The sequence below is a fragment of the Mesoplodon mirus genome, assembly GCF_964341445.2.
Source record: "Mesoplodon mirus genome assembly, chromosome: 7".
NCBI classification, from domain to species: Eukaryota; Metazoa; Chordata; class Mammalia; order Artiodactyla; family Ziphiidae; genus Mesoplodon; species Mesoplodon mirus.
Genome location: NC_138983.1, coordinates 47719563 through 47744860, shown reverse-complemented (window position 1 = coordinate 47744860; position 25298 = coordinate 47719563). Strand labels below are relative to the sequence as shown.

The 25298-nt window shown below is 38.3% G+C and overlaps 1 protein-coding gene across 2 annotated transcripts in view; it reads left to right on the top strand.

The window, feature by feature from the left end:
- The window catches only part of ANKRD42 (ankyrin repeat domain 42), a 63068-nt gene that overhangs the window by 2587 nt on the left and 35183 nt on the right, over window positions 1–25298 (top strand). For both annotated transcript variants that reach the window (XM_082627355.1, XM_082627356.1), the window contains exons 2-6: window positions 1039–1202; window positions 9021–9128; window positions 11995–12114; window positions 12967–13102; window positions 18194–18394. In XM_082627355.1, coding sequence (XP_082483481.1) covers window positions 1039–1202; window positions 9021–9128; window positions 11995–12114; window positions 12967–13102; window positions 18194–18394 — 729 coding nt within the window. The remainder of the gene's footprint in view (window positions 1–1038; window positions 1203–9020; window positions 9129–11994; window positions 12115–12966; window positions 13103–18193; window positions 18395–25298) is intronic.

Below are 25298 nucleotides of genomic sequence, written 5' to 3'. Positions count from 1 at the left end.
TTGTGGAGAGAGGACATATACATAGATAAATAGTAATACAAGGCTGCATAGATTATCTGCCAGAGGTGTTGGTGAGTTCTTTTCAAAACAGTTTGAGTTCAGGAATTGTGCCTGTTTGTTTGGTTTAGGAAATGCTTTGATTGAACTATTTACTTCTTCCTTCAACAACTGTCTGTTTGTGCTTAGATACTTTTATTACTTCTGGTTCACAATGCACATTAAAATATTTCACGGTACAGTAAGGGTGACAGTCCGGTCTTGATGTTTGGAACACTATATTATAAAATATAAGACACTAGAATATATGAAGTAAAAATTGTGACCTGCCATTCCTTTCTTAGTGTAGGACATATGAGAAAGATATGAAAAATATTAGTAAAATATATTTGCCTATGTGAGATAAGGTTCTGGTAAAGTCTTTTTCACTGGAGAGTAGGCCTTTGTTACAGAGAATACCTGGGCAGATTTCAAAATGGTTACCTCTCTCCTCCTTTACCAAAGACATGAGGTGATTTTTCTTGGTTTTTCACAGTGATAACCTGGTGGAGTCTTGAAGGTAAAAAGCTATGAAAATGAGGGGACCTCCTAAGACTATGGCCCTGAGGAGTTTCTCACTGTTAGGCTACTACATACCCAGACCCCAGCAATTTGTCAAAATTACTATTTAAGTGCTTTTAGAAGCTTATGGTTCTAGTGACTTCTGCTCCAGGTAAGCTGAACTTGACCGTGTTTCTCTGTATTTGCCTGTCTCTCCAAATTCAGGGTGGCCGTTTGTCCTGAGACCTCAATTCTTTGATGAGTGCAAGAAAAGTTGTTGACTTTGTTTGTTCTGCTTTTTTCCTGTATGGATGGGGGTGACAACGTCCGTGCTCTTTACATATTAGAGATGAAATTGAAGTCAGATTAAGATGTTAATCACAAACATCTTTGTAGTAAATTATTTGGAAAGCCAAAGTGATTTTGTACTTTCAGTTCAATCGTCGCTTTAGTCTTTTTTTAGTTTTGTAATGTATTTTAAGCAATTTTGTTTTTCAATAGGTGCCAGGAAGAAAGTGCATTTTGGTAGCATACATGATGCAGTACGCGCTGGAGATGTAAAGCAGCTTTCAGAAATAGTAGAACGTGGTGCCAGCATTAATGAAGTTGATGTTCTCCATAAATTTACCCCTTTACATTGGGCAACACATTCTGGCAGTTTGGAGGTAAGAAACTATATAAATTATTAAACTGAGGTAAGTTTAGCCCTGTTGACAGTTTTGTAAATTTAGCAAACAGGACTGAGGCCTTATGCTAGGCACTGAAAATATTTTTCTTTTTTTTTTAAATTTATTTTATTGAAGTATAGTTGATTTACAATGTTGTGTTCTGCTGTACAGCAGAGTGATTCAGTTATACATTTATATACAAATATTTTTCTTTTCAGTTCAGTCTAACATTTGGGTGTTCTGGTTACCTTTGTAATAAGTTATCCTAAAACTTGGTGGTATAAAATAACCATTTATTTATGCTCAGGAGTGAACCAGGAATTTGGATTTCAGGGACAGCTTGTCTCTACTCCATGAGTTTGGGGCTCCACCTAGAAGATTTAAAAGCCAGGGCTGGAATCTTCTGAAGGCTTGTTCACGCAGACATCTGGTAGTAGATGCTGGCTGTAGGCTGGGCCCCTTGATCCCTCTCCACGGGGGTCTTTTTGTGAAGTCCCCACACGTGGGTTAGTCTGTGCTTCCTCACAGGGTGGCAGCTGGGTTCCTAAGGCAAGCATAGAGGGTAACTTGCAGAGGATAACGTAATGCATACCTGGCTCTATCAAATCCTAATATTTTTGCTGTAGTTGCTTCAGATTTTTGGAAAAGAAATGGAGTATCACAGATACATTTGAAGTCCCTGAGCACCCCTCCCAGGTGTCATTTCTCTCCTTCCAATTCCAGAGATAACTATTACCCTGATTTTGGTGTTTATTATTACTATATATGTTTTATGCTGTTATTACATATGATTATATCACTGTTTTAAAGGACGTTTTATATAAATGTCATCATATTATTTGTATCATTCTGCAGCTTGCTTTTTTTGTTCAACAATGTGTTTTTGAATTTTAACGACGTGGTTACATATATATACTCTAGTTCATTCCTTTCAGCCATGTTGTAATAGTATATTCTTAGAGGAATATCAGAATTTATTGATTTTTTTTGATTGATGGATATTTCATTGGTTTCAATTTTTCACTAGTACAAGCAGTGCTTAGTGAATATTTTTATGCACAACTTCTTTTTTTATTAATTTATTTTATTGAAGTATAGTTGATTTACAGTGTTGTCTTAATTTCCGCTGTATGGCAAAGTGATTCAGTTATACGTACGTATATACATTCTTTTTCATATTCTTTTCCATTATAGTGAATCACAGGGTATTGAATATAGTTCCCTGTGCTGTACAGTAGGACCTTGTTGTTTATCCATTCTGTGTATAATAGCTTGCATCTGCTAATCCCAAACTCCCAATCCACCCTCTCCCACCCCCCTCCCCCTTGGCAACCACAAGTCTGTTCTCTATGTCTGTGGGTCAGTTTGTGTTTCATAGATAAGTTCATTTGTATGCACAACTTCTTATTCTTGGGCTGTGTGCAAAGCCAACTGGAATTTTTCTCATGATTCATGGTTGTGTGTGGGGAGCTTATTTTAGCTATTACAGTCCTCCAGTCTGTAGGCTGCAGTAGGTCTATTCACTATGCAACTCTCTTTTTTCCCTGCCACACAAACAGAGTCTGCTTTCCATGAATATGGCTTCTCTGTGTGATTTCTTTGTTTGGGCTTTTCTGCTTTTTGGAACCAAATCTGGTCCAAAGAATCTCTCTCCACCAGTTTGTGTGCCCCACTTGAACTGTAGGGGTTTTTGCTTTGGCCTTTTAGTGGCTTCCTCTCACCTGGGAGAAATGTGCCTTGACGGGTCTTTCTGTGCTTGCAGCCCTACATGGGGATTTTCTCTGCTGTTTGCTCCCACATTCCTGTTTGATCTATACTTTGGCAGCTATCCCATCTGTTTTGTGGTTTCAGATATCTCCTAGCTTCATCAAAGATGGGGTTTTCTTGCTCTTTTTCAAATTTTTAAAATGATTTTGAAGAGAGGAGGAAATACTGATTTTACTCTGCCATATTTCAAATAGGATAGGACTTGTTGCTATACCATTTATTTCATCTCTTTCCTGGGGATCTTTTCAGCTTCTCTGATTAACCTACCTGGCCTTCTCTAAAATTAAATTGCCAATGGGTGTCTCTCTTCAACTTTACACTCTCTCTCCAGGCCATTTTTAGACTTCCTTGGCTTAATCACTTCTACATAATAATTCATTGATTCGCTTTCTCTCCAGAATTTGAATTCTGGTTTCTGCATCCGGCGCTTTTCAAACAGCTCATGCATATCTGACTGGCATCTTTTTTTTTTTTTTTTTTTTTTTTTGCGGTATGTGGGCCTCTCACTCTTGTGGCCTCTCCTGTTGCGGGGCACAGGCTCCGGACGCGCAGGCTCAGCGGCCATGGCTCACGGGCCCAGCCGCTCCGCGGCATGTGGGATCTTCCTGGACTGGGGCACGAACCCGTGTCCCCTGCATCAGCAGGCGGACTCTCAACCACTGCGCCACCAGGGAAGCCCTGACTGGCATCTTAAATTTAGTTGGTCTAAAACTAAACTGTTATTCTTTTCCCTCCCTTTCTTAGCTTTCCAGGCTAATGTCCTTTGCATCATATTGAGCTGTCTCAGGATTTTACAGAAGCAAAACACAGTATCAGCATTTATCTAGATCAAGTGCTTCATGACGCACATTGATGTAGTGAGAACTGATCCCTAAGTCAGTTGATTCTGTTCCGTCTTTGTCTCTCAAATTTGTCCTTTCCACCTTCATAGCCACTGCCTTAGAGCTACTTGATTTCCTTCTTTCCTATCTTGTCTACTTCTAGTTCATAACTGGCATACAAAATTATTGCTCGAAAACAAAAATCTGCTATTATTTAAAACCTTCCTTAAGTCCCTGTAGTGACTCTCTATACCCTGTAGGATAAAGTTTAAGCTATTTAATATGGTAGACTTACCTCTCCAACCTCATCTCCCATCAGACTTGTTTCATGTTGCAGTACTGGTGACTACTGTCATTTCCCAAGCTAGTCCACTGTTTCATATTATCACAGACTGTGTACATGCCGTTTCATATGCCTGGTCTCACCTCTTCCCAGTGGTTAGCTTGTTGAAATCCAGGTCAGGTAGCACCCACTTGGCAGGGCCTTCTGTGTTTCCCCCCTCAGTATCCTCCAACTAGCATCTTTTCCCTCAATTTTATATACATTTAAAAAATTGTATTTATCACATTGAATTGCATTCTCTGTTAGATATTTTTTAATATTCTTTAAAAAAAATATTTATTTGGCTGTGCCGGGTCTTAGTTGCAGCATGAGGAATATAGTTCCCTGACCAGGGATCGAACCCAGGCCCCCTGAATTGGGAGCACGGAGTCTTAACCACTGGACCACCAGGGAAGTCCCTCTCTGTTAGATTTTGAGCTCTTTGAAGGTACCATTTGGGTTTTATTTATCTTTTTTTTACACAGCATAGCATAGTGTCTGGCATATTGGAGTCACATTGCGGGTTCCCAATAAATGTTTGTTGTATTGATGAATTTGTTGAATTAAATTTATATTTTTACTGTCCAGCATAGTGCATAGCAGCTGTTCAAGAAATGTTTGTTAAATTTTAAGAAAAATAAATCTAAATCAAAAGGTTTTGGCGACTTTCTACTTTCCCATTTGAGGATCATCTCCTAATTCTCTACTTGAATACTGCATTAATACCTTTACATTTTGTTATCCTTTCTGAAATTTCTTAAGACTCATGGTACTTATGTTGGTAGTATAAAATGATCACTAAATTAACAGCTGGTGAAAACTGTGCTTTGTTAGACTTCATTTTTTTCTCCTGTCAGATGAAATCAGCTTTTGAGCCCCTGTAGTAAACTTTTTTTTTTTTTTTTTTTTTTTGGTGCGGTATGCGGGCCTCTCACTGCTGTGGCCTCCCCCACCGCGGAGCACAGGCTCCGGACACGCAGGCTCAGCGGCCACGGCTCACAGGCCCAGCCGCTCTGCAGCATGCGGGATCCTCCCAGACCGGGGCACGAACCTGCATCCCCCGCACCAGCAGGCGGACTCCCAACCACTGCACCACCAGGGAAGCCCCCCTGTAGTAAACTTTTATTTCAGATATACTTTGCACCTTCAGAATTTTCTTTTTTTTTAAAAAAAATTCTGTCTCTTTATTTTCTATTTGATGAATCATTGTCATCATATTTTCGTTTAATTCATTAAACATAAATTTTTAAAAATTTATTTATTTGGCTGCGTTGGGTCTTCATTGCTGCGTGCGGGCTTTCTCTAGTTGCAGCGAGCGGGAGCTACTCTTCGTTGCAGTGCGCAGGCTTCTCATTGTGGTGGCTTCTCTTGTTGAGGAGCCCAGGCTCTAGGTGTGCGGGCTTCAGTTGTTGTGGCACGTGGGCTCAGTAGTTGTGGTGCACAGGCTTAGTTGCTCCACGGCATGTGGGATCTTCCTGGACTAGGGCTCCAACCGGTGCCCCCTGCATTGGCAGGGGGTTTTTTAACCACTGTGCTAACAGGGAAGTCCCAACATAAATTCTTTAAAAAATAATTTCTTTTAGTTCTCTAAAGCTATATGTAATAGCTGCTTTGAAGTCTTTCTGAGCGGAGCATCTGGGCCCTCTCAGAGATGATTTCTTTTTTTTTTCTTTTTTTCTTTTTTTGTCCACACCTCATGGCATGTGGGATCTTAGTTCCCTGACCAGGGATGGGTGTGCCCCCTGCATTGGAAGTGTGGAGTCTTAACCACTGGACCACCAAGGAAGCACCTCAGAGATGGTTTCTATCGATTCCTTTTTTTTCCTGTGTATGTGTTATACATTCTTGTTTTCTTTGTATGTCTCATAATTTTTTAGTTTGGACATTTTGAAAACTGGACATTTTATTTTTATTTTTTGCAGTGCTTAGTATTTATTAGGTGCCTTGAGTTTTGGTATGTATTGACAAAGTATATTGTCTATTCCTCACAATAACTTTGATATTAGAATTCTTTTTTTAAAAAATTTTATTGAAGTATAGTTGATCTACAGTGTTGTGTTAATTTCTGCTGTACAGCAAAGTGACTCAGTTATACATATATATCCTTTTTATTTAATATTTATTTATTTATTTATTCTAGGCTGCGTTGGGTCTTTGTTGCTGCGTACGGGCTTTCTCTGGTTGTGGCGAATGGGGGCTATTCTTCGTTGCGGTGAGCGGGCTTCTCATTGTCGTGGCTTCTCTTTTTGCGGAGCATGGGCTCTAGGCATGGGGGCTTCAGTAGTTGTGGCACAGGGGCTTAGTTGCTCCACGGCATGTGGGATCTTCCCATACCAGGGATCAAACACTTGCCCCCTGCAGTGGGAGCGTGGCGTCCTAACCACTGGACTGCCAGGAAATTCCCCTCTTGTTTTTATTTTTAAGCCTGGCTTCATAGGGGTCACCCCTGGGTCAGCATAGCTTAGTGTTCAGCCAGTGATTAATCAGAGGTTGTGCCTAAAAACCTTGAGCCAGTAAGGAGTCCATCTTTTGCTGATAGATCTGTGTATGGTTTGGGGAATGTTTTCAAAGTCCAAGCAGTTTACAAGTCAGCCTGGCTTCCCCCCGCCCCCCACCCCGCTGTGTTTTCAAGGCCTTATGTCTAGCCAAGAATGTCTAGCCAACTTGGGACCTCTTCAATCTTTCCTGAGTGTGAGTGACTTTGTATATGTACACAGCTTTTTATATCACAAGGGATGAGTGGAATCTTAGCAAGGCCCACTTTGGCTGTCTCATTTCTTGTATTTTTCTGTTAATTTTCTAGGTGGTTTTTAGTTTTGTTGTTTGCCCCAACAAGTATCATGACTTCAGGCTAGCTCTGATGTTGGCTTTCCTAAATTGTTGCCACTGAGGATTAGAATTGTTTTTGAAAATGTGCCTGGGCATGGACTTTTCAGTCCCTCCAGCAGAGCAATGGAGCTGTCCATCTGGGTAGAACTTACGCATCATGATGCTGGGGGTAAGGATCCTTGTAGTCCCAGGCTACTCTGCCACGGGCTCTCCCTGTTCTAACTGAGAATCAGTAGATTTTTCTTGAATAAATGCTCTTCATTTTGTTGTATGCCTTCCAGAGTCTTTAAATGGTTTTTTTGGCCACACCACGTAGCATGTGTGATCTTAGTTACCCAACCAGGGATCAAACCCGTGCCCCCTGCAGTGGAAGCTCGGAGGCCTAACCACTGGACCGCCAAGGAATTCCCTAAATGGTTGTTTTTGACAACTTTGTCTAGCTTTGTCGTTGCTTCTTGGGGAGGATTTACCAAGCTCCTCACTTAGCCATTTCTGAAGTCCTGCTGATTGGTCAGTTGATTTTTGACAAAGATGCAAAGGCAATCTAATGGAGAACAGATAGTATTTTTATTAAATGGTGCTGGCACAGTTGGACAGTCATACGTAAGAAAGTGAGCCTCAACTCATACTTGGTACCATATGTAAAAATGTACTGAAAGCAGATGATAAACAAGTGTAAAACTTAACCTTATAAAACTTCTAGAAGAAAACATAGGAGAAAATCTTTGCAAATCATAAATATGACTAAGAACTTGTAGCCAGAATATATGAGACTCTCACAATTCGATAGTAAGAAAACAACCCAATTAAAAATGGGCAAATGACTTCATTAGACACTTTCTCAAAGAGGACATGTGGATGGTAATGAGCACATGAAAAAAGTGTTCAACATCATTAGCCATTAGGGAAATGCAAATTAAAACCACAATTAGGTGTCACTACACACCGGTTAGTATGGCAAAACAAAAACAAAAACATAACCCAGAGAAATGATAATACCAAATATTGACAAGGATATGGAGCGACTAGAACTCTCATACACTGCTGGTAGAAATGTAAAATGGTACAGTCACTTTGGAAAACAGTTTGGCAGTTTCTTATAAAGTTAAACAACATATACTTACCTGTGTCCCAGAAATCTCACTTCTGCATATTTACCCCGGAGAGATAAATAACTTGTACATGAATGTTTACAGTGGTTTTATTCTCCAGTACCTGTACAGGGTTAGCATATAGTTGGTTCTCCATAAATATTTGTTGAGTAAATGAATGACTTACTGTGATTATTAGTGAGGTTCAACTCCACCCCTCCCCATATTTTATTGGACATTAATCTCCATGACAGGCAAATGATACCTAAATGATTAACCTGTTCAAAAAATGATATCGCAGTGATTGATGTGACAGTGTATCCCAATGATACAATCAATTCTTTTATAAAGAAAGAAACTTCTTTAAGGTAGAATCTACAAACTTGAACATATAAAGAGAGTAACACTATATGTGGCACAGACCTCCAGTACTGAATTATATTGAGACTTAAGTTAATTAAAAAAAATCTTAAATGAAGATGTATTTTACTCCCTCACTTTGTTTAATATGCCACTTATTTTCTTAGAAAGTATCAGAATTACAGTGTCTTCTCTGATACAGAAGTTTCTGGACCCATTTAAAGATCTATGGCAGAGATTGTAAATTGGCAGCCATTGAGTGAATTTGACCACAGATGTGTTTTGTTTGGCTTTCAGAGTATTGGTCAAACGTAAGATATGGACCAGCATTTCACTCACTGCAAAAACTGGCTGGGATTGAGTAGTAGTTCACCTTATGGACAAGGAATGTGGTCTCCAGTTTGCCACAGCTCCTACCACTCCATATTGTTTACCCAACAGTAAGGCCAAATGTGGGTTACCATATCATTGTGCTTGTGCTTTTGTTTTTCTTATACCTGGCCCCCTCATTCACTTTTGATGCTTCTCAGGCTGTAGTATTTCATGATGATAGACTAACTTTAAAGATATAAAAATGTTAAAAATATCTGCTAACATGGTTAACATGGGTATTTTCTTAAGGTAGTGTCTTCATTGGCTCCTCTGGCGTGGAGCTGATCTCTCACAAGCAGCCGTGAGAGGTTGGACAGCAGCTCACATAGCTGCCATCAGGGGACAGAATGCTTGCATGCAGGTAATAATTACTTTGGTTACTTTTTAAAAAAATTCAGTAAGTTTAATTACTTTAGCATAGTTCTGTTGAGCTATTGCATTTATTCTAATAATTTGATCCCATAGACTTAGTAGTTCTATGTTCTAAACAAAAACTTACTGGTTTCCAGGACTCATATTTTGGTACCAACTGTCACTCAAACAGGTTGTATAAGATCGGAAATTATAGTATCTCTAAAGCAGTTGGCTATCTGTTTGGGTTGTTTTAAGGGATGTCATAGTCATGCCCAGATTATCTTCTTTATAGCTTGCCATGCCTAAAATTCCTCATTTAATGTATTTCCTGGCCAGAGTTACATATTAATATGTGGCAGGATCTAGTTTATTAGAGTAAATAGACTTAATCAATGTTGTGAAATGGACTGGAACTTCGAGGAATACAAAATCATATAAGCAAACAGTCCCTGCCTATAAGAAGCCTGAGATTCTATTGGGAATGACAGTAGCTTTACTCAGTGAGTTACAAAACAGTACAAATCACAGTCTCTGAGTAAGGTTCTCATGAAAAGTATAGATGAGAAGAACTGTAGAACTTAAGAGAAGATAGGGGAATCATAAATGGAGGAAATGAAACTTCAGCTAATCCTAAAAGAATGGGTCGATTTTAAAAAGATAAGTAGTGAAGAAGCATTGTAGGTAGGGACAGTGTAAGGAGCAAATAAAAATAATGATTTTAATTTATTGAACACTTTTTATGTGTCAATCACCATCTCCCATGCATCACTTCATTTAATACAATAATCTTAAGAGTTTCCCTTCATGTAGATTAGGAAACAGATTCATAGAGTTAAGTTCGTTGCTTAAGTTAGTGACAAAGCCAGGGTTTGAACCTAGACTTTGTCCCATTAACCTCTATGCTATAATTCTATGTGAAATCTTTGAATTGGAAAAATGAGGAATATACCATTATATGAGTTTGACTGAGTGTAGATGATTTGTTCTGAACTAAGTTTAGATAAAGCCAGATTTGTAAAATGTCTTAGGAATAGAATAAAGATTCATTTGTATAGGAAAGAGAATTTTATATGTATACTATACACATGTATATGTGTGTATATATATGTATGTATACACACACATACATACATACACACACATGCACATAGACATTAACGGGAATGTGGTAATGAAAACAGTATTTCAGGAAATTATTCTAGCAAGATGTATCCAGGATTATGTAGGATGAAGAGAGAGTTTGGAAGCAAGATAATCAGAGACTTTTGGTATTATCACTAACCATAGAGGGTGAGATTAGTTGGTGGCAGTGGGAAACAAAGAAAATTATTTAAAACATCTTGCATAGCAGGCATTGGCAAAGTGTAGTGAGACTGTAAGGTTTTGAGTCAGAACGACAGATAATTATGGCACTGTAGATAGGGACATCTGAAAGGCAGGGGAGATTCGGGAGGAAGGATGTTGAGTTCAACTTTGGCCCATGTTGAGTTTAAGGTGCCTATAGGTCATTCGGGTGCAGAAGGACAGGGCAGTTGAAAAGGACACTGGTGACAAAGATTTCAGGAGTAATAAAGCTTAGAGAAGAGTACAGAGTACTGAGGATTGAATGTTGAAGAATGTTACTAGTAGGGATGGGAGGAAGCAGCGAAATGAGTAAGGAATTCAGAGGAGAAAGAGAGATAGAGAGCCAGGACCCATTAGCGCTGTGCAAGTGAAGGAAGAAGTTGAAGTCAGGCAGCGTATCACTTACAGAATAAAACTAAGGGGAATAGCACTTAAGGAAATGCCATTGAACTAGAGAACTCTCTATAGGGGGAGGTTAGCTATATTTCTATGCAGTGATAGGGACAGCACCCAATTTGCAGGTGGATTTGAAGTTGAGGCATTGAGGTATTCGAAAAGTAGGCAGTGAAAGGAAGGAGCAGATACAATAGTAACTTAAGGGGATATCAGGGTCAAATGAAGCTTTACTTGATGCTTTCCTTCCTCTAAGCATTAGTTTAACCTACTCCCTCTCCCTTGATTGTCCTTCTGTTCCCCAAAGTGATCTCTTCATTCTTAGAGCTTTTGTGATGCTTTGGGGTACTATACAGTATAGTTGTTACTTACCAAGGACTGCTTTGTATAGTTGATTGTCTTTGTCTCTACATGTGTCCTAATTCCCTAAGTTGATATATCTTCATATTCTTTGTAGTGACATAGTAAGCACTCAGTATATGGTTTGTGATGATAATTGACTAGTTTGTTAATGGGAGTCAGGCAAAATCATGGATATTGTTCTTCCTAAAACTCTTGGTAGGTATTATGACTAAGTAAACTTTTGCTGAGATGCTGGTAAATATAGGCTGGTTAAAGGAAAAAAAGTCTGAGGGAGATATATACAGAAACTGGGCCAATTGTAAATTCAGATGGAATCTCCTCAGATGCCGTTAGAATTTTGATTTGGAGCTTAGAACTGGTTACTTCAGTAATGAAATCCTTTTATTGTATTCAAAACCCAGTTAATAAAAGATTCTGCTTTTGAAATAGAGGAAGTTTAAATTTGAATTTTATTAGCTTAGCATTAAATTATTTAAGTTAGTGGTTGTTAATCTGTGCTCATGAAAAGTTTGTTTTATAAATTGTATGTACATGCTCAAACCAGAATGTGAAATCGGGTATACATGTCTCCTAGGCAATGTTAAAAAGGATCTCAAGCATTTTCTTAGGACTAGCTAAGAATTTCTCACATTTTGTGTGTAGCACACATGTAAGAACTTACATAATAGCTTAGCTATAGGTTAATAAATTCCTTGCCTTTAAATAATCTGCATCTGCATTTATGATTTAACATCTCTATTCATATAAACTCATTCTTATTTCTCTACTTTCAGGCTCTTATAATTAATGGAGCCAATCTGGCAGCTCAAGATGATCGTGAATGCACTCCTTTACACCTTGCTACAACACACGGACATTCTTTCACTTTACAAATAATGCTCCGAAGTGGAGTGGTGAGGGATTCCTGTTAATAAGTGAGAATGTATAATGTTATGGACTATAGTCCATACAGTCCATATCATATGGATTAACATTTAATAGTCTGGTTTTCTCTTCCTGACTTTGTAAATCCCTTATGTGACTTTGAGGAAGTAATTTGATCTCTCTCTTTAGCTTTTCTGTCTTTAAACATGGGAGCAATACTTTAGATAAATCATCAACAACAACGAAAAAAACAGCTTAGTGGTACAAAATATTTCAGAGGCTATGGATTCTTCATGTCAGGTCAGAGTTTAACAGGGAAGATTCTGAAGCTTCCAGACACATCTTAACCAGGGATTGTAAATCTTTCTGAATTGCTGTGTGTTTACCTCTTTCTTTTGTAACTCTTATTTCATACATTAATTTAGAAAGTGATTTATATCTCCAGAAATTTCATTTATTGTGATATTTATTTTTAATATTACCCAGTAGCTGTAAAAAATAACTTCTTATAAGAGTTAAATATTTTTTCATTAACTCTTTGATTATGCTCCCGAGGATAAGATTTGATCATTTGAATCCATCTCTTTCATTTTATTGGTCAGGAACTTGTGACCAGTAAAATGACTAGTTAAGTTCCTTTTTAGAAAGGATTTTTATGTGGCTAGTTATGTTCTTTTTTAAAAGACTTTATAATTTCATTTGTGTATTATTAGCTCATATGTTCAAATCAGTGGTTGCAGTAAATATTTCTATGATATTTAGTGTTTGCCTTATAGTTTTAAGAACAGCCTCCAATTCTCATTTGCAGAATTAAGCTGCTAGACTTAGTGTTTCCCCTACAAAACGTAAAAAAACTGAGTCCTTGTGAATGTTACCTCTAGGATCCTAGCGTGACTGATAAGAGAGAGTGGAAACCTGTGCATTATGCAGCTTTTCATGGGCGGCTTGGCTGTTTGCAACTTCTCATTAAATGGGGATGTAGCATAGAAGATGTGGACTACAATGGAAACCTTCCAGGTATTCGCAAAAGCAAATATTTTGTTTTTCTATTAATGTAAACTTTAACAATGTTTGATCATGTTTAAGAAATTTGAACTGTCGTCATTCTAATATTTCCTAACAAAACTAAAGTAGTAAATATGTTGACATGAACATTTTTTATCTTATATTATGTCTATGTTATGTACTCATCATGTGACTGATTTTTTTTCTGGAACCATATTAGCAAAAGAGAAATATCCAAAATTAAACTTGGATTTACTCTTCCCACCAGCTGTTTCCCTCATCTACTCTCTAGTGTTATTGTTTTTTAACTTCATATGTCTCTTCCCCACAGACTACTTAAAAAAGGAATAGTACAGATAGTGGACACTAGTGTATTTGAGTTAATTTGCTAATTGCAGTTGTCTAGCCTGTGGTCAACTAGCCAGTTGAGACCTATACTCTTAAGTACCCTGTCTTCTTCTAAGAGGTGCTGTAGAAGTTCAGAAGAGAGTTAGCCCACAGTGAGATTGGTTACTGAAACAAGACTTGAACTATGTCTTAAAGGAATCTTAAGTAGCAAACAAATGAAGGGGAAGTCCAGGCAAAATAATCACTTTGATTATTAAAAACTCCCTAGATCCCAGTGGATCTCTGATTCCTTAGCTTGGCATGCTGGGCCTTCATAATTTGGCTCTGACCTTCCTCCCTGCCCTCATCTTCCATCCCTTGACACTGCTATCTTGGATCATTTTGCTTCTTTCCGAAGGACATCCTTTAGTGTTCATTTAGTGAAGGTTTGTTGGTATGAACTCTCTCAATTTTTGTGTATCTGGAAGTAACTATTTTTACTCTCAGTCTTTTTAAAAAAAATTTTATATTTGACATATAACATACATACAGAAAAACGCCCAATTCAAATGCACAGCTCACTAAATTTTCACAAGTGAACACTTCTCTGTGACCATCAGCTAAATCAAGAAACAGGGTAGTCTCCTTCGTGTCCTCTTTCTAGTTACTGCCAACTTCCAAAGTTAATCACTACCTTGACTTCCAAAATAAAAACTAGCATTGTTTTTTTTCTGAACTCCATGGAATAAAATAATACACTGGTGTCCTTTTGTGTGTGACTTCTTTTGACTTTCCAAAGTGGTGGTTATCAATTTATACACCCACAAGCAGTGTTTAAGGCTTTCAGTTACTCCACTTTCTCATCAGCACTTGACACTATCAGTTTTTTTAGTTTTAGTCATTCTTTTGAGTGTATAGTAATATCTGAATGTGGTTTTAATTTGAATTTTCCCTGATGACTAGAGATGTAGAACATCATTTCATATGATTAATGGCTGTTTAGTTATTTTCTTCTGTGAAATACCAGTTTGAAGCTTCTGCATTTTTTTTTCTTGCTATACGCGGGCCTCTCACTGTTGTGGCCTCTCCCGTTGCGGAGCACAGGCTCTGGATACGCAGGCTCAGCGGCTATGGCTCACGGGCCCAGCTGCTCCGCGACATGTGGGATCCTCCCAGACCGGGGCACGAACCCGTGTCCCCTGCATCGGCAGGCGGACTCTCAACCACTGCGCCACCAGGGAAGCCCTGCATTTTTTTTTTTTTATTGAGTTGTTCCTCTTTTTTTCTAATTGATTTGTAGGGGTTCTTTATATATTCTAGCCACAAGCTCTTTGTCACTTACATGTGTTGCAAATATCTTTTCCATTTAAGTATCTTTTCCATTCTATTGTCTTGCCTTTTCATTCTTTTAAGATATCTTTTGATGAACAGAAGTTTTCATTTTACTGTAGTCCAGTTTAATAAGCTCTTCCTTTATGGTTAGTACTTTCTGAATCCTGTTAAAAAAAAGTAAGGAAAGACTTTTTTTTAACAGGATTCAGAAAGTCTTCATTTCATGAAGACACTCTTTTATATTATCTTCTAGGAATTTTATTATCTTACTTTCACATTTCCACCTGGAATTGACTTTTCTTTAATACAAGGTAGGGGGGAATTTCATTTTTATTTAGTTCTTTATTGAATTTGCCTGATCACTTTGTTAGTCTCTTGTTGCCCGCACATTGAAAAAAAATTCAACTTTTATTTCCTTAAACATGTATAATTATTTTATAACCATGTGTAGTATATATATATATATATATATATATATATATATTTTTTTTTTTTTTTTTTTTTTTGGTATGCGGGCCTCTCACTGTTGTGGCCTCTCCCGTTGCGGAGCACAGGCTCCAGACGCGCAGGCTCAGCGGCCATGGCTCACGGGCCCAGCCGCTCCGCGGCATGTGGGATCTTCCTGGACTGGGGCACGAACCTGCGTCCCCCGCATCGGCAGGCGGACTCCCAACCACTGCGCCACCAGGGAAGCCCTGCATTTTTTTTTTTTTATTGAGTTGTTCCTCTTTTTTTCTAATTGATTTGTAGGGGTTCTTTATATATTCTAGCCACAAGCTCTTTGTCACTTACATGTGTTGCAAATATCTTTTCCATTTAAGTATCTTTTCCATTCTATTGTCTTGCCTTTTCATTCTTTTAAGATATCTTTTGATGAACAGAAGTTTTCATTTTACTGTAGTCCAGTTTAATAAGCTCTTCCTTTATGGTTAGTACTTTCTGAATCCTGTTAAAAAAAAGTAAGGAAAGACTTTTTTTTAACAGGATTCAGAAAGTCTTCATTTCATGAAGACACTCTTTTATATTATCTTCTAGGAATTTTATTATCTTACTTTCACATTTCCACCTGGAATTGACTTTTCTTTAATACAAGGTAGGGGGGAATTTCATTTTTATTTAGTTCTTTATTGAATTTGCCTGATCACTTTGTTAGTCTCTTGTTGCCCGCACATTGAAAAAAAATTCAACTTTTATTTCCTTAAACATGTATAATTATTTTATAACCATGTGTAGTATATATATATATATATATATATATATATATTTTTTTTTTTTTTTGGTATGCGGGCCTCTCACTGTTGTGGCCTCTCCCGTTGCGGAGCACAGGCTCCAGACGCGCAGGCTCAGCGGCCATGGCTCACGGGCCCAGCCGCTCCGCGGCATGTGGGATCTTCCTGGACTGGGGCACGAACCTGCGTCCCCCGCATCGGCAGGCGGACTCCCAACCACTGCGCCACCAGGGAAGCCGCATGTGTAGTATATTTTTTAATAGTATAAGGTAGAGGTTAAGAATGTGGCCTCAGGACTAGACTGCTTGTATTCAGACCTCTCTGTTAAAAATTATTAATTCAAAATTTATTAAGCATCTGTGTGTCAGTCCCTATGTGCTGGGGATATCACTGCAAATAAAACAGACAAAAGTCTCTGCCTTTGTGTGTGGTGAGGGGGGAGACAGACAATAATAAAAATGAATGAACAGAATATATATTATATTAAATAGGGATATGTGTTTGGATTAAATAGCAAAGGGGAGTAGAGTGTTACAGGGGATGAAGTTTGAAATAGGGTAGTCAGGGAAGCCTTCACTGAAGAGGTGACAGTTGGGTGAAGACTTGGAGTTGAGGGAGCAAGTCTTGATATCCTGGGGGAAGAACATTTTAGGAAAATGTAACAGCAATGTGTAAAGCTCCTGAGGCAGGGTTGTGCCTTGCGTATTTGAGTAACAGCAAGTCAGTGTTGTTGGAACAGAAGTGCGGGGGTGATAGATGATGAGGTCAGAGAGGTAACAAGAGCCATTGAAGGATTTTGAGCGTGGGAGTGACATGATCTATGTTTAAAACCATCATTTTGGCTATTGTGTTTATAATACTAGATTGTAGTGAGGGTGTGGGCGTGAGCAGTTAGGAGCTTGATGCAATAATTTAGGTTACTGTTTGGTTGGACTAGATAGTGAGAAGTAATTGGGGTCTGTGTATCTTTTACAGGTAGAGCCAGTAAGATTTGCTGATTGATTAGATGTGGGGAGTGACAGAAATGGGAGTCAAGGATGGCTCCAGGGTTTTTGGCCTGACCTTCATGGAAAGGAGAGCATTTCCATTAACTGAGATGGGGAAAGCTGTGTAAGGAATATGTATGCAAAAAGGATAAGGAGTTCAATTTTTGACCTGTTAAGTTTGAAATGCCTATGATACATTTCATGTATATGATGAGTAAGCAGTTAGAGGAGTCTGAACTTTCTGGGGGAGTTTTTTAGTGGAAGGTTCAGCTGAGAAAGTGTACAGTGGCATGTGCCAACTACTTATCTTGTGGACATTGTTACTTAATTGATTCTCCTGAGTTTTACTGGTGACTTGGGCACTGCCCTACTTCTCCAGAGCCAAGATTTGTATACAATTTGGAGTCTTTCCCAAATAGTCACTTCTCAGGAGGTATAAAGGCTCTCTTGTTTTTGTAATCATTGCCTCTAAGCTTGTAATACCCCAGAACCATTCCTGTTTTTTGCAGCTTTTGGGCTATGGCTGTCCCTCAATCTGATTCATTATATTGATATTTTCTTTCAGGGATTCCTTAACATTTCTTGTCTGTTCGTGGTGTTCTTGTCTGTTTTTCTTGTCCTTCATGGCTTTAAAAAATATCTTTCTATTATTTTCAATAATTTAAGAGAAGAAATGGTGAGATAGTGTGTGTGCTTAGTCTGCAGTTTTGATCTAGTCTTGTTTATAATAAAAATAATGTTTATGAAAAAGTGACAAAATACATAGTGATAAAAATAACATCACCCCTATTTGCATAGTGACTATTTTGGTTTATTTCTTCCACTTTTTTCTGAAATATTAAGATAAATTTATCTATCTAGCACCTATATTACATAGAAGGCATTTTTTTCATATAATTATAAGCTGCACAGTTCGGATTTCACTTTCCAAGAAAATTTTCTGAGACCTGCTCTTTGGTGACCCTCACTTGGCCTCTCTACATTCACAGTAAGTGTAGCTATTCAACCATTTAATCTATTGTTGTGGCTGGACTAGAAGGCTGACTGAGTAAGGACATGTAAGCTGGAAAAATGGTCTGTTATCCTAGCATCCAGAGTACACCCCTGTTATATAGGATAGGGATAGTTGTCTCCCTAGAAGGATTAGAGTTAATGTGTTGTTTCTTTTTTCAAGATATTTTATTGTCAATTTAAAATTAAATTATTATTATTTTTTCTCTCACCTATAGTTCACTTAGCAGCCATGGAAGGCCACCTTCACTGTTTTAAATTCCTACTCAGTAGAATGAACAGTGCCTCCCAAGTTTTGAAAGCCTTCAATGATAATGGAGAAAATGTATTGGACCTAGCCCAGAGGTTCTTTAAGCAGAACATTTTACAGTTTATCCAGGGGGCTGAGTATGAAAGAAATGATCCAAAAGATCAAGAAAGTAAGTAATAAACCTGAAGTGTTTTAGCATTTAATAAGTAGAATAAATGGAGGAGGAAAAGAAAGGAGTTATAAGACAAATGTTATATTAAAATATGTTATGTATCATTGTCCACACATTCATCCAGATTCTCTTCTTTATATGAAATATTTTAAGCAGAAATACAGAGAGATTAATGTAATATAATGAACACTTATTTTTTTTAACATCTTTATTGGAGTATCATTGCTTTACAATGGTGTGTTAGTTTCTGCATTATAACAAATTGAATCAGCTATACATATACATATATCCCCATATCCCCTCCCTTTTGCGTCTCCCTCCCACCCTCCCTATCCCACCCCTCTAGGTGGACACAAAGCACCGAGCTGATCTCCCTGTGCTATGCGGCTGATTCCCACTAGCTATCTGTTTTACATTTGGTAGTGTATATATGTCCATGCCACTCTCTCACTTCGTCCCAGCTTACCCTTCCCTCTCCCCATGTCGTCAAGGCCATTCTCTATGTCTGCGTCTTTATACCTGTCCTGCCACCTTCAGGGTTCTTCAGAACCATATTTTTTTTTTTTAGATTACATATATATGTGTTAGCATATGCTATTGGTTTTTCTCTTTCTGACTTACTTCACTCTGTATGACAGTCTCTAGTTCCACCTCACTACAAATAACTCAATTTCATTTCTTTTTATGGCTGAGTAATATTCCATTGTATATATGTGCCACATCTTCTTTATCCATTCATCTGTCAATGGACACTTAGGTTGCTTCCATGTCCTGGCTATTGTAAATAGAGCTGCAATGAACATGTGGTACATGACTCTTTTTGAATTATGGTTTTCTCAGGGTATATGCCCAGTAGTGGGATTGCTGGGTCGTATGGTAGTTCTATTTTTAGTTTTTAAGGAACCTCCATACTGTTCTCCATAGTGGCTGTATCAGTTTACATTCCCACCAAGAGAGCAAGAGGGTTCCCTTTTCTCCACACCCGCTCCAGCATTTATTGTTTGTAGATTTTTTGATGATGGCCATTCTGACTGGTGTGAGGTGATACCTCATTGTAGTTTTGATTTGCATTTCTCTAACGATTAATGATGTTGAGCACTCTTTCATGTGTTTGTTGGCAATCTGTATATCTTCTTTGGAGAAATGTCTATTTAGGTCTTCTGCCCATTTTTGGATTGGGTTGTTTGTTTTTCTGTTATTGAGCTTCATGAGCTGCTTGTAAATCTTGGAGATGAATCCTTTGTCAGTTGCTTCATTTGCAAATATTTTCTCCCATTCTGAGGGTTGTCTTTTGTCTTGTTTATGGTTTCCTTTGCTGTGCAAAAGCTTTTAAGTTTCATTAGGTCCCATTTATTTGGTTTTGTTTTTATTTCCATTTCCTTAGGAGGTGGGTCAAAAAGGATCTTGCTGTGATTTACGTCATAGAGTATTCTGCCTATGTTTTCCTCTAAGAGTTTTATAGTATCTGGCCTTATATTTAGGTCTTTAATCCATTTTGAGTTTATTTTTGTGTATGGTGTTAGGGAGTGTTCTAATATCATTCTTTTGCATGTAGCTGTCGAGTTTTCCCAGCACCACTTATTGAAGAGGCTGTCTTTCTCCATTGTATATTCTTGCCACCTTTATCAAAGATAAGGTGACCATATGTGTGTGGGTTTATCTCTGGGCTTTCTATCTTGTTCCACTGATATATATTTTTCTTTTTGGGCCAGTACCATGCTGTCTTGATTACTGTAGCTTTGTAGTATAGTCTGAAGTCCGGGAACCTGATTCCTTCAGCTCCATTTTTCTTTCTCAAGATTGCTTTGGCTCTTCGGGGTCTGTTGTGTTTCCATACATATTGTGAAATTTTTTGTTCTAGTTCTGTGAAAAATGCCATTGGTAGTTTGATAGGGATTGCATTGAATCTGTAGATTGCTTTGGGTAGTATAGTCATTTGACAGTGTTGATTCTTCCAATCCAAGAACATGGTATATCTCTCCATATGTTTGTATCGTCTTTGATTTCTTTCATCAGTGTCTTATAGTTTTCTGCATACAGGTCTTTTATCTCGTTAGGTAGGTTTATTCCTAGGTATTTCATTCTTTTTGTTGTAGTGGTAAATGGGAGTGTTTCCTTAATTTCTCTTTCAGATTTTTTGTCGTTAGTGTATAGGAATGCAAGAGATTTTTGTGCTTTAATTTTGTATCCTGCTACTTTATCAAATTCATTGATTAGCTTTAGTAGTTTTCTGGTAGCATCTTTAGGATTCTCTATGTATAGTATCATGTCATCTGCAAACAGTGACGGTTTTACTTCTTTTCCGATTTGGATTCCTTTTATTTCTTTTTCTACTCTGATTGCTGTGGTTAAAACTTCCAAAACTATGTTGAATAATAGTGGTGAGAGTGGGCAACCTTGTCCTTTTCCTGATCTTAGTGGAAATGGTTTCAGTTTTTCACCATTGAGGACGATGTTGCCTGTGGGTTTGTCATATATGGCCTTTATTATGTTGAGGTAAGTTCTGTCTCTGCCTACTTTCTGGAGGGTTTTTATCATAAATCAGTGTTGAATTTTGTCGAAAGCTTTCTCTGCATCTATTGAGATGATCATATGGTTTATATCCTTCAGTTTGTTAATATGGTGTATCACATTGATTGATTTGCGTATATTGAAGAATCCTGGCATTCCTGGGGTAAACCCCACTTGATCATGGTGTATGATCCTTTTAATGTGTTGTTGGATTCTGTTGGCTAGTATTTTGTTGAGGATTTTTCATCTATGTTCATCAGTGATATTGGCCTGTAGTTTTCTTTCTTTGTGACATCTTTGTCTGGTTTTGGTATCAGGGTGATCGTGGTCTCATAGAATGAGTTTGGGAGTGTTCCTCCCTCTGGTATATTTTGGAAGAGTTTGAGAAGGATAGGTGTTAGCTCTTCTCTAAATGTTTGATAGAATTCGCCTGTGAAACCATCTGGTCCTGGGCTATTGTTTGTTGGAAGATTTTTTTTTGTTTTTTTTGTTTTCTTTTGCAGTACACAGGCCTCTCACTGTTGTGGCCTCTCCCGTTGCGGACCACAGGCTCCAGACGCAAGCTCGGTGGCCATGGCTCATGGGCCTAGCCGCTCCGCGGCATGTGGGATCTTCCCCGACCGGGACACGAACCCATGTCCCCTGCATCGGCAGGCGGACTCTCAACCACTGCGCCCCAGGGAAGCCCTGTTGGAAGATTTTTTTATCACAGTTTCGATTTTAGTGCTTATGATTGGTCTGTTTATATTTTCTATTTCTTCCTGGTTCAGTGTCAGACGGTTGTGCTTTTCTAAGAATTAGTCCATTTCTTCCAGGTTGTCCATTTTATTGGCATATAGTTGCTTGTAGTAATCTCTCATGGTCCTTTGTATTTCTGCAGTGTCAGTTGTTATTTCTCCTTTTTCATTTCTAATTATATTGATTTGAGTCTTCTCCCTTTTTTTCTTGATGTGTCTGGCTAATGGTTTATCTATTTTGTTTATCTTCTCAAAGAACCAGCTTTTAATTTTATTGATCTTTGCTATCGTTTCCTTCATTTCATTTTCATTTATTTCTGATCTGATCTTTATGATTTCTTTCCTTCTGCTAACTGTGGGGTTTTTTTGTTCTTCTTTCTCTAATTGCTTTAGGTGTAAGGTTAGGTTGTTTATTTGAGATTTTTCTTGTTTCTTGAGGTAGGATTGTATTGCATAAACTTCCCTCTTAGAGCTGCTTTTGCTACATCCCATAGGTTTTGGGTCGTCGTGTTTTCATTGTCATTTGTTTCTGGGTGTTTTTTGATTTCCTCTTTGACTTCTTCAGTGATCTCTTCGTTTTTAAGTAGTGTATTGTTTAGCCTCTATGTGTTTGTATTTTTTACAGACTTTTTCCTGTAATTGATATCTAGTCTCATAGCATTGTGGTCGGAAAAGATACTTGTTACAATTTCCATTTTTTTATATTTACCAAGGCTTGATTTTTGACCCAAGATATGATCTATCCTGGAGAATGTGCCATGAGCACTTGAGAAGAAAGTGTATTCTGTTGTTTTTGGATGGAATATCCTATAAATATCAATTAAGTCCATCTTGTTTAATGTATCATTTAAAGCTTTGTTTCCATATTTATTTTCATTTTGGATGATCTGTCCATTGGTGAAAGTGGGGTGTTAAAATCCCCTATTATGATTGTGTTACTGTCAGTTTCCCCTCTTATGGCTGGTAGCATTTCCCTTATGTATTGAGGTGCTTCTATGTTGGGTGCATAAATATTTACAGTTGTTATATCTTCTTCTTGGATTGATTCCTTGATCATTATGAAGTGTCCTTCTTTGTCTCTTGTAATAGTCTTTATTTTAAAGTCTATTTTGTCTGATATGAGAGTTGCTACTCCAGCTTTCTTTTGATTTCTATTTGCATGGAATTTCTTTTTCCATCCCCTCACTTTCAGTCTGTATGTGTCCCTAGGTCTGAAGTGGGTCTCTTGTAGACAGCATATATATGGTTGGAGCATTTAATCCATTTACATTTATGGTAGTTATTGATATATATGTTCCTGTTACCATTTTCTTAATTGTTTTGGGTTTGTTTTGCAAGTCTTTTCCTTCTCTTGTGTTTCCTGCCTAGAGAAGTTCCTTTAGCATTTGTTGTAAAGCTGGTTTGGTGGTACTGAATTCTCTTAGATTTTGCTTGTCTGTAAAGGTTTTAATTTCTCCGTTGAATCTGAATGAGATCCTTGCTGGGTATTTTTCCCTTTCATCACTTCAAGTATGTCCTGCCACTCCCTTCTGGCTTGCAGAGTTTCTGCTGAAAGATCAGCTGTTAACCTTCTGGGGATTCCCTTGTATGTTATTTGTTGCTTTTCTCTTGCTGCTTTTAATATTTTTTCTTTGTATATAATTTCTGATAGTTTGATTAATATGTGTCTTGGCGTTACGTGTCTTGGCGTGTTTCTCCTTGGATTTATCCTGTATGGGACTCCCTGCTCTTCCTGGACTTCATTCACTATTTCCTTTCCCATATTAGGGAAGTTTTCAACTATACAACTATAATCTCCTTACATATTTTCTCAGCCCCTTTTTTTCTCTTCTTCTTCTGGGACCCCTGTAATTCGAATGTTGATGCATTTAATGTTGTCCCAGAGGTCTCTGAGACTGTCCTCAATTCTTTTCATTCTTTTTTCTTTATTCTGCTCTGTGGTAGTTATTTCCACTATTTTATCTTCCAGGTCACTTATCTGTTCTTCTGCCTCAGTTATTCTGCTATTGATTCCTTCTAGAGTATTTTTAATTTCATTTATTGTGTTGTTCATCATTGTTTGTTTGCTCTTTAGTTCTTCTAGGTCCTTGTTAAACGTTTCTTATATTTTCTCCATTCTATTTCCAAGATTTTGGATCCTCTTTACTATCATTACTCTGAATTCTTTTTCAGGTAGACTGCCTATTTCCTCTTCATTTGTTTGGTCTGGTGGGTTTTTACCTTGCTCCTTCATCTGCTGCATATTTCTCTGTCTTCTCCTTTTGCTTAACTTACTGTGTTTGGGGTCTCCTTTTCACAGGCTGCAGGTTTGTAGTTCCTGTTGTTTTTGGTGTCTGCCCCCAGTGGGTGAGGTTGGTTCAGTGGGTTTTGTAGGCTTCCTGGTGGAGGGGTCTGGTGCCTGTGTTCTGGTGGGTCGGACTGGATCTTGTCTTTCTGGTGGGCAGGACCGCTTCTGGTGGTGTGTTTTCGGGTGTCTGTGAACTTATTATGATTTTAGGCAGCCTCTCTGCTAATGGGTGGGATTGTATTCCTGTCTTGCTAGTTTTTTGGCATAAGGTGTCCACCACTGTAGCTTGCTGGTTGTTGAGTGGAGCTGGGTCTTAGCGTTGAGATGGAGATCTCTGGGAGAGCTTTTGCTGTTTGATATTACTTGGGGCCGGGAGGTCTCTGGTGGACCAATGTCCTGAACTCGGCTCTCCTACCTCAGAGGCTCAGGCCTGACACCCGGCCGGAGCACCAAGACCCGGTCAGCCACACAGCTCAGAAGAAAAGGGAGAAAAAGAAAGAAAAGTAAATAAATAAATAAGTTTATTAAAATAAAATATAAAATATTATTAATAATAAAAAATTGAAAAATAATAAATAAAAAAGAAAGGAAGAAAGAAAGAAGAGAGCAACCAAACCAAAAAACAAATCCACCAATGATAAGAAGCACTAAAAGCTATACAAACAAACCAAAAAAAAGGGACAAATGGCAGAAGCAAAGCTATACAGACAAAATCAGATGAAGAAGCATATACATACACACAAAAAGAGAAAAAGGAAAAATAAAATATATATATTAAAAAAAAGAGAGCAACCAAATCAATAAACAACTCTACCAATAATAATAAGCTCTAAATACTAAACTAAGATAAACATAAAACCAGAAAGAAATTAGTTGCAGAAAGCACACCCCAAGTTTACAGTTGCTCCCAAAGTCCACTCAATTTTGGGGTAATTCGTTGTTTATTCAGGTATTCCACAGATGCAGCGTACATCAAGTTGATTGTGGAGATTTAATCTGCTGCTTCTGAGGCTGCTGGGAGAAATTTCACTTTCTCTTCTTTGTTGGCACAGCTCCTGGGGTTCAGCTTTGGATTTGGCTCTGCCTCTGTGTGTAGGTTGCCTGAGGGCATCTGTTCCCCACCCAGACAGGAGGGGGTTAAAGGTGCCACTGATTAGGGGGCTCTGGCTCACTCAGGCCAGGGAGTGGGAGGGGAATGCAGGGCGAGTCTGCTGAGGCAGAGGCCGGCGTGACGTTGCAACAGCCTGAGGCGTGCCGTGTGTTCTCCCAGGGAAGCTGTCCCTGGATCAGAGGACCCTGGCAGTAGCGGGCTGCACAGGCTCCCGGGAGGGAAGCTGTGGATAGTGACCTGTGCTTGCACACAGGC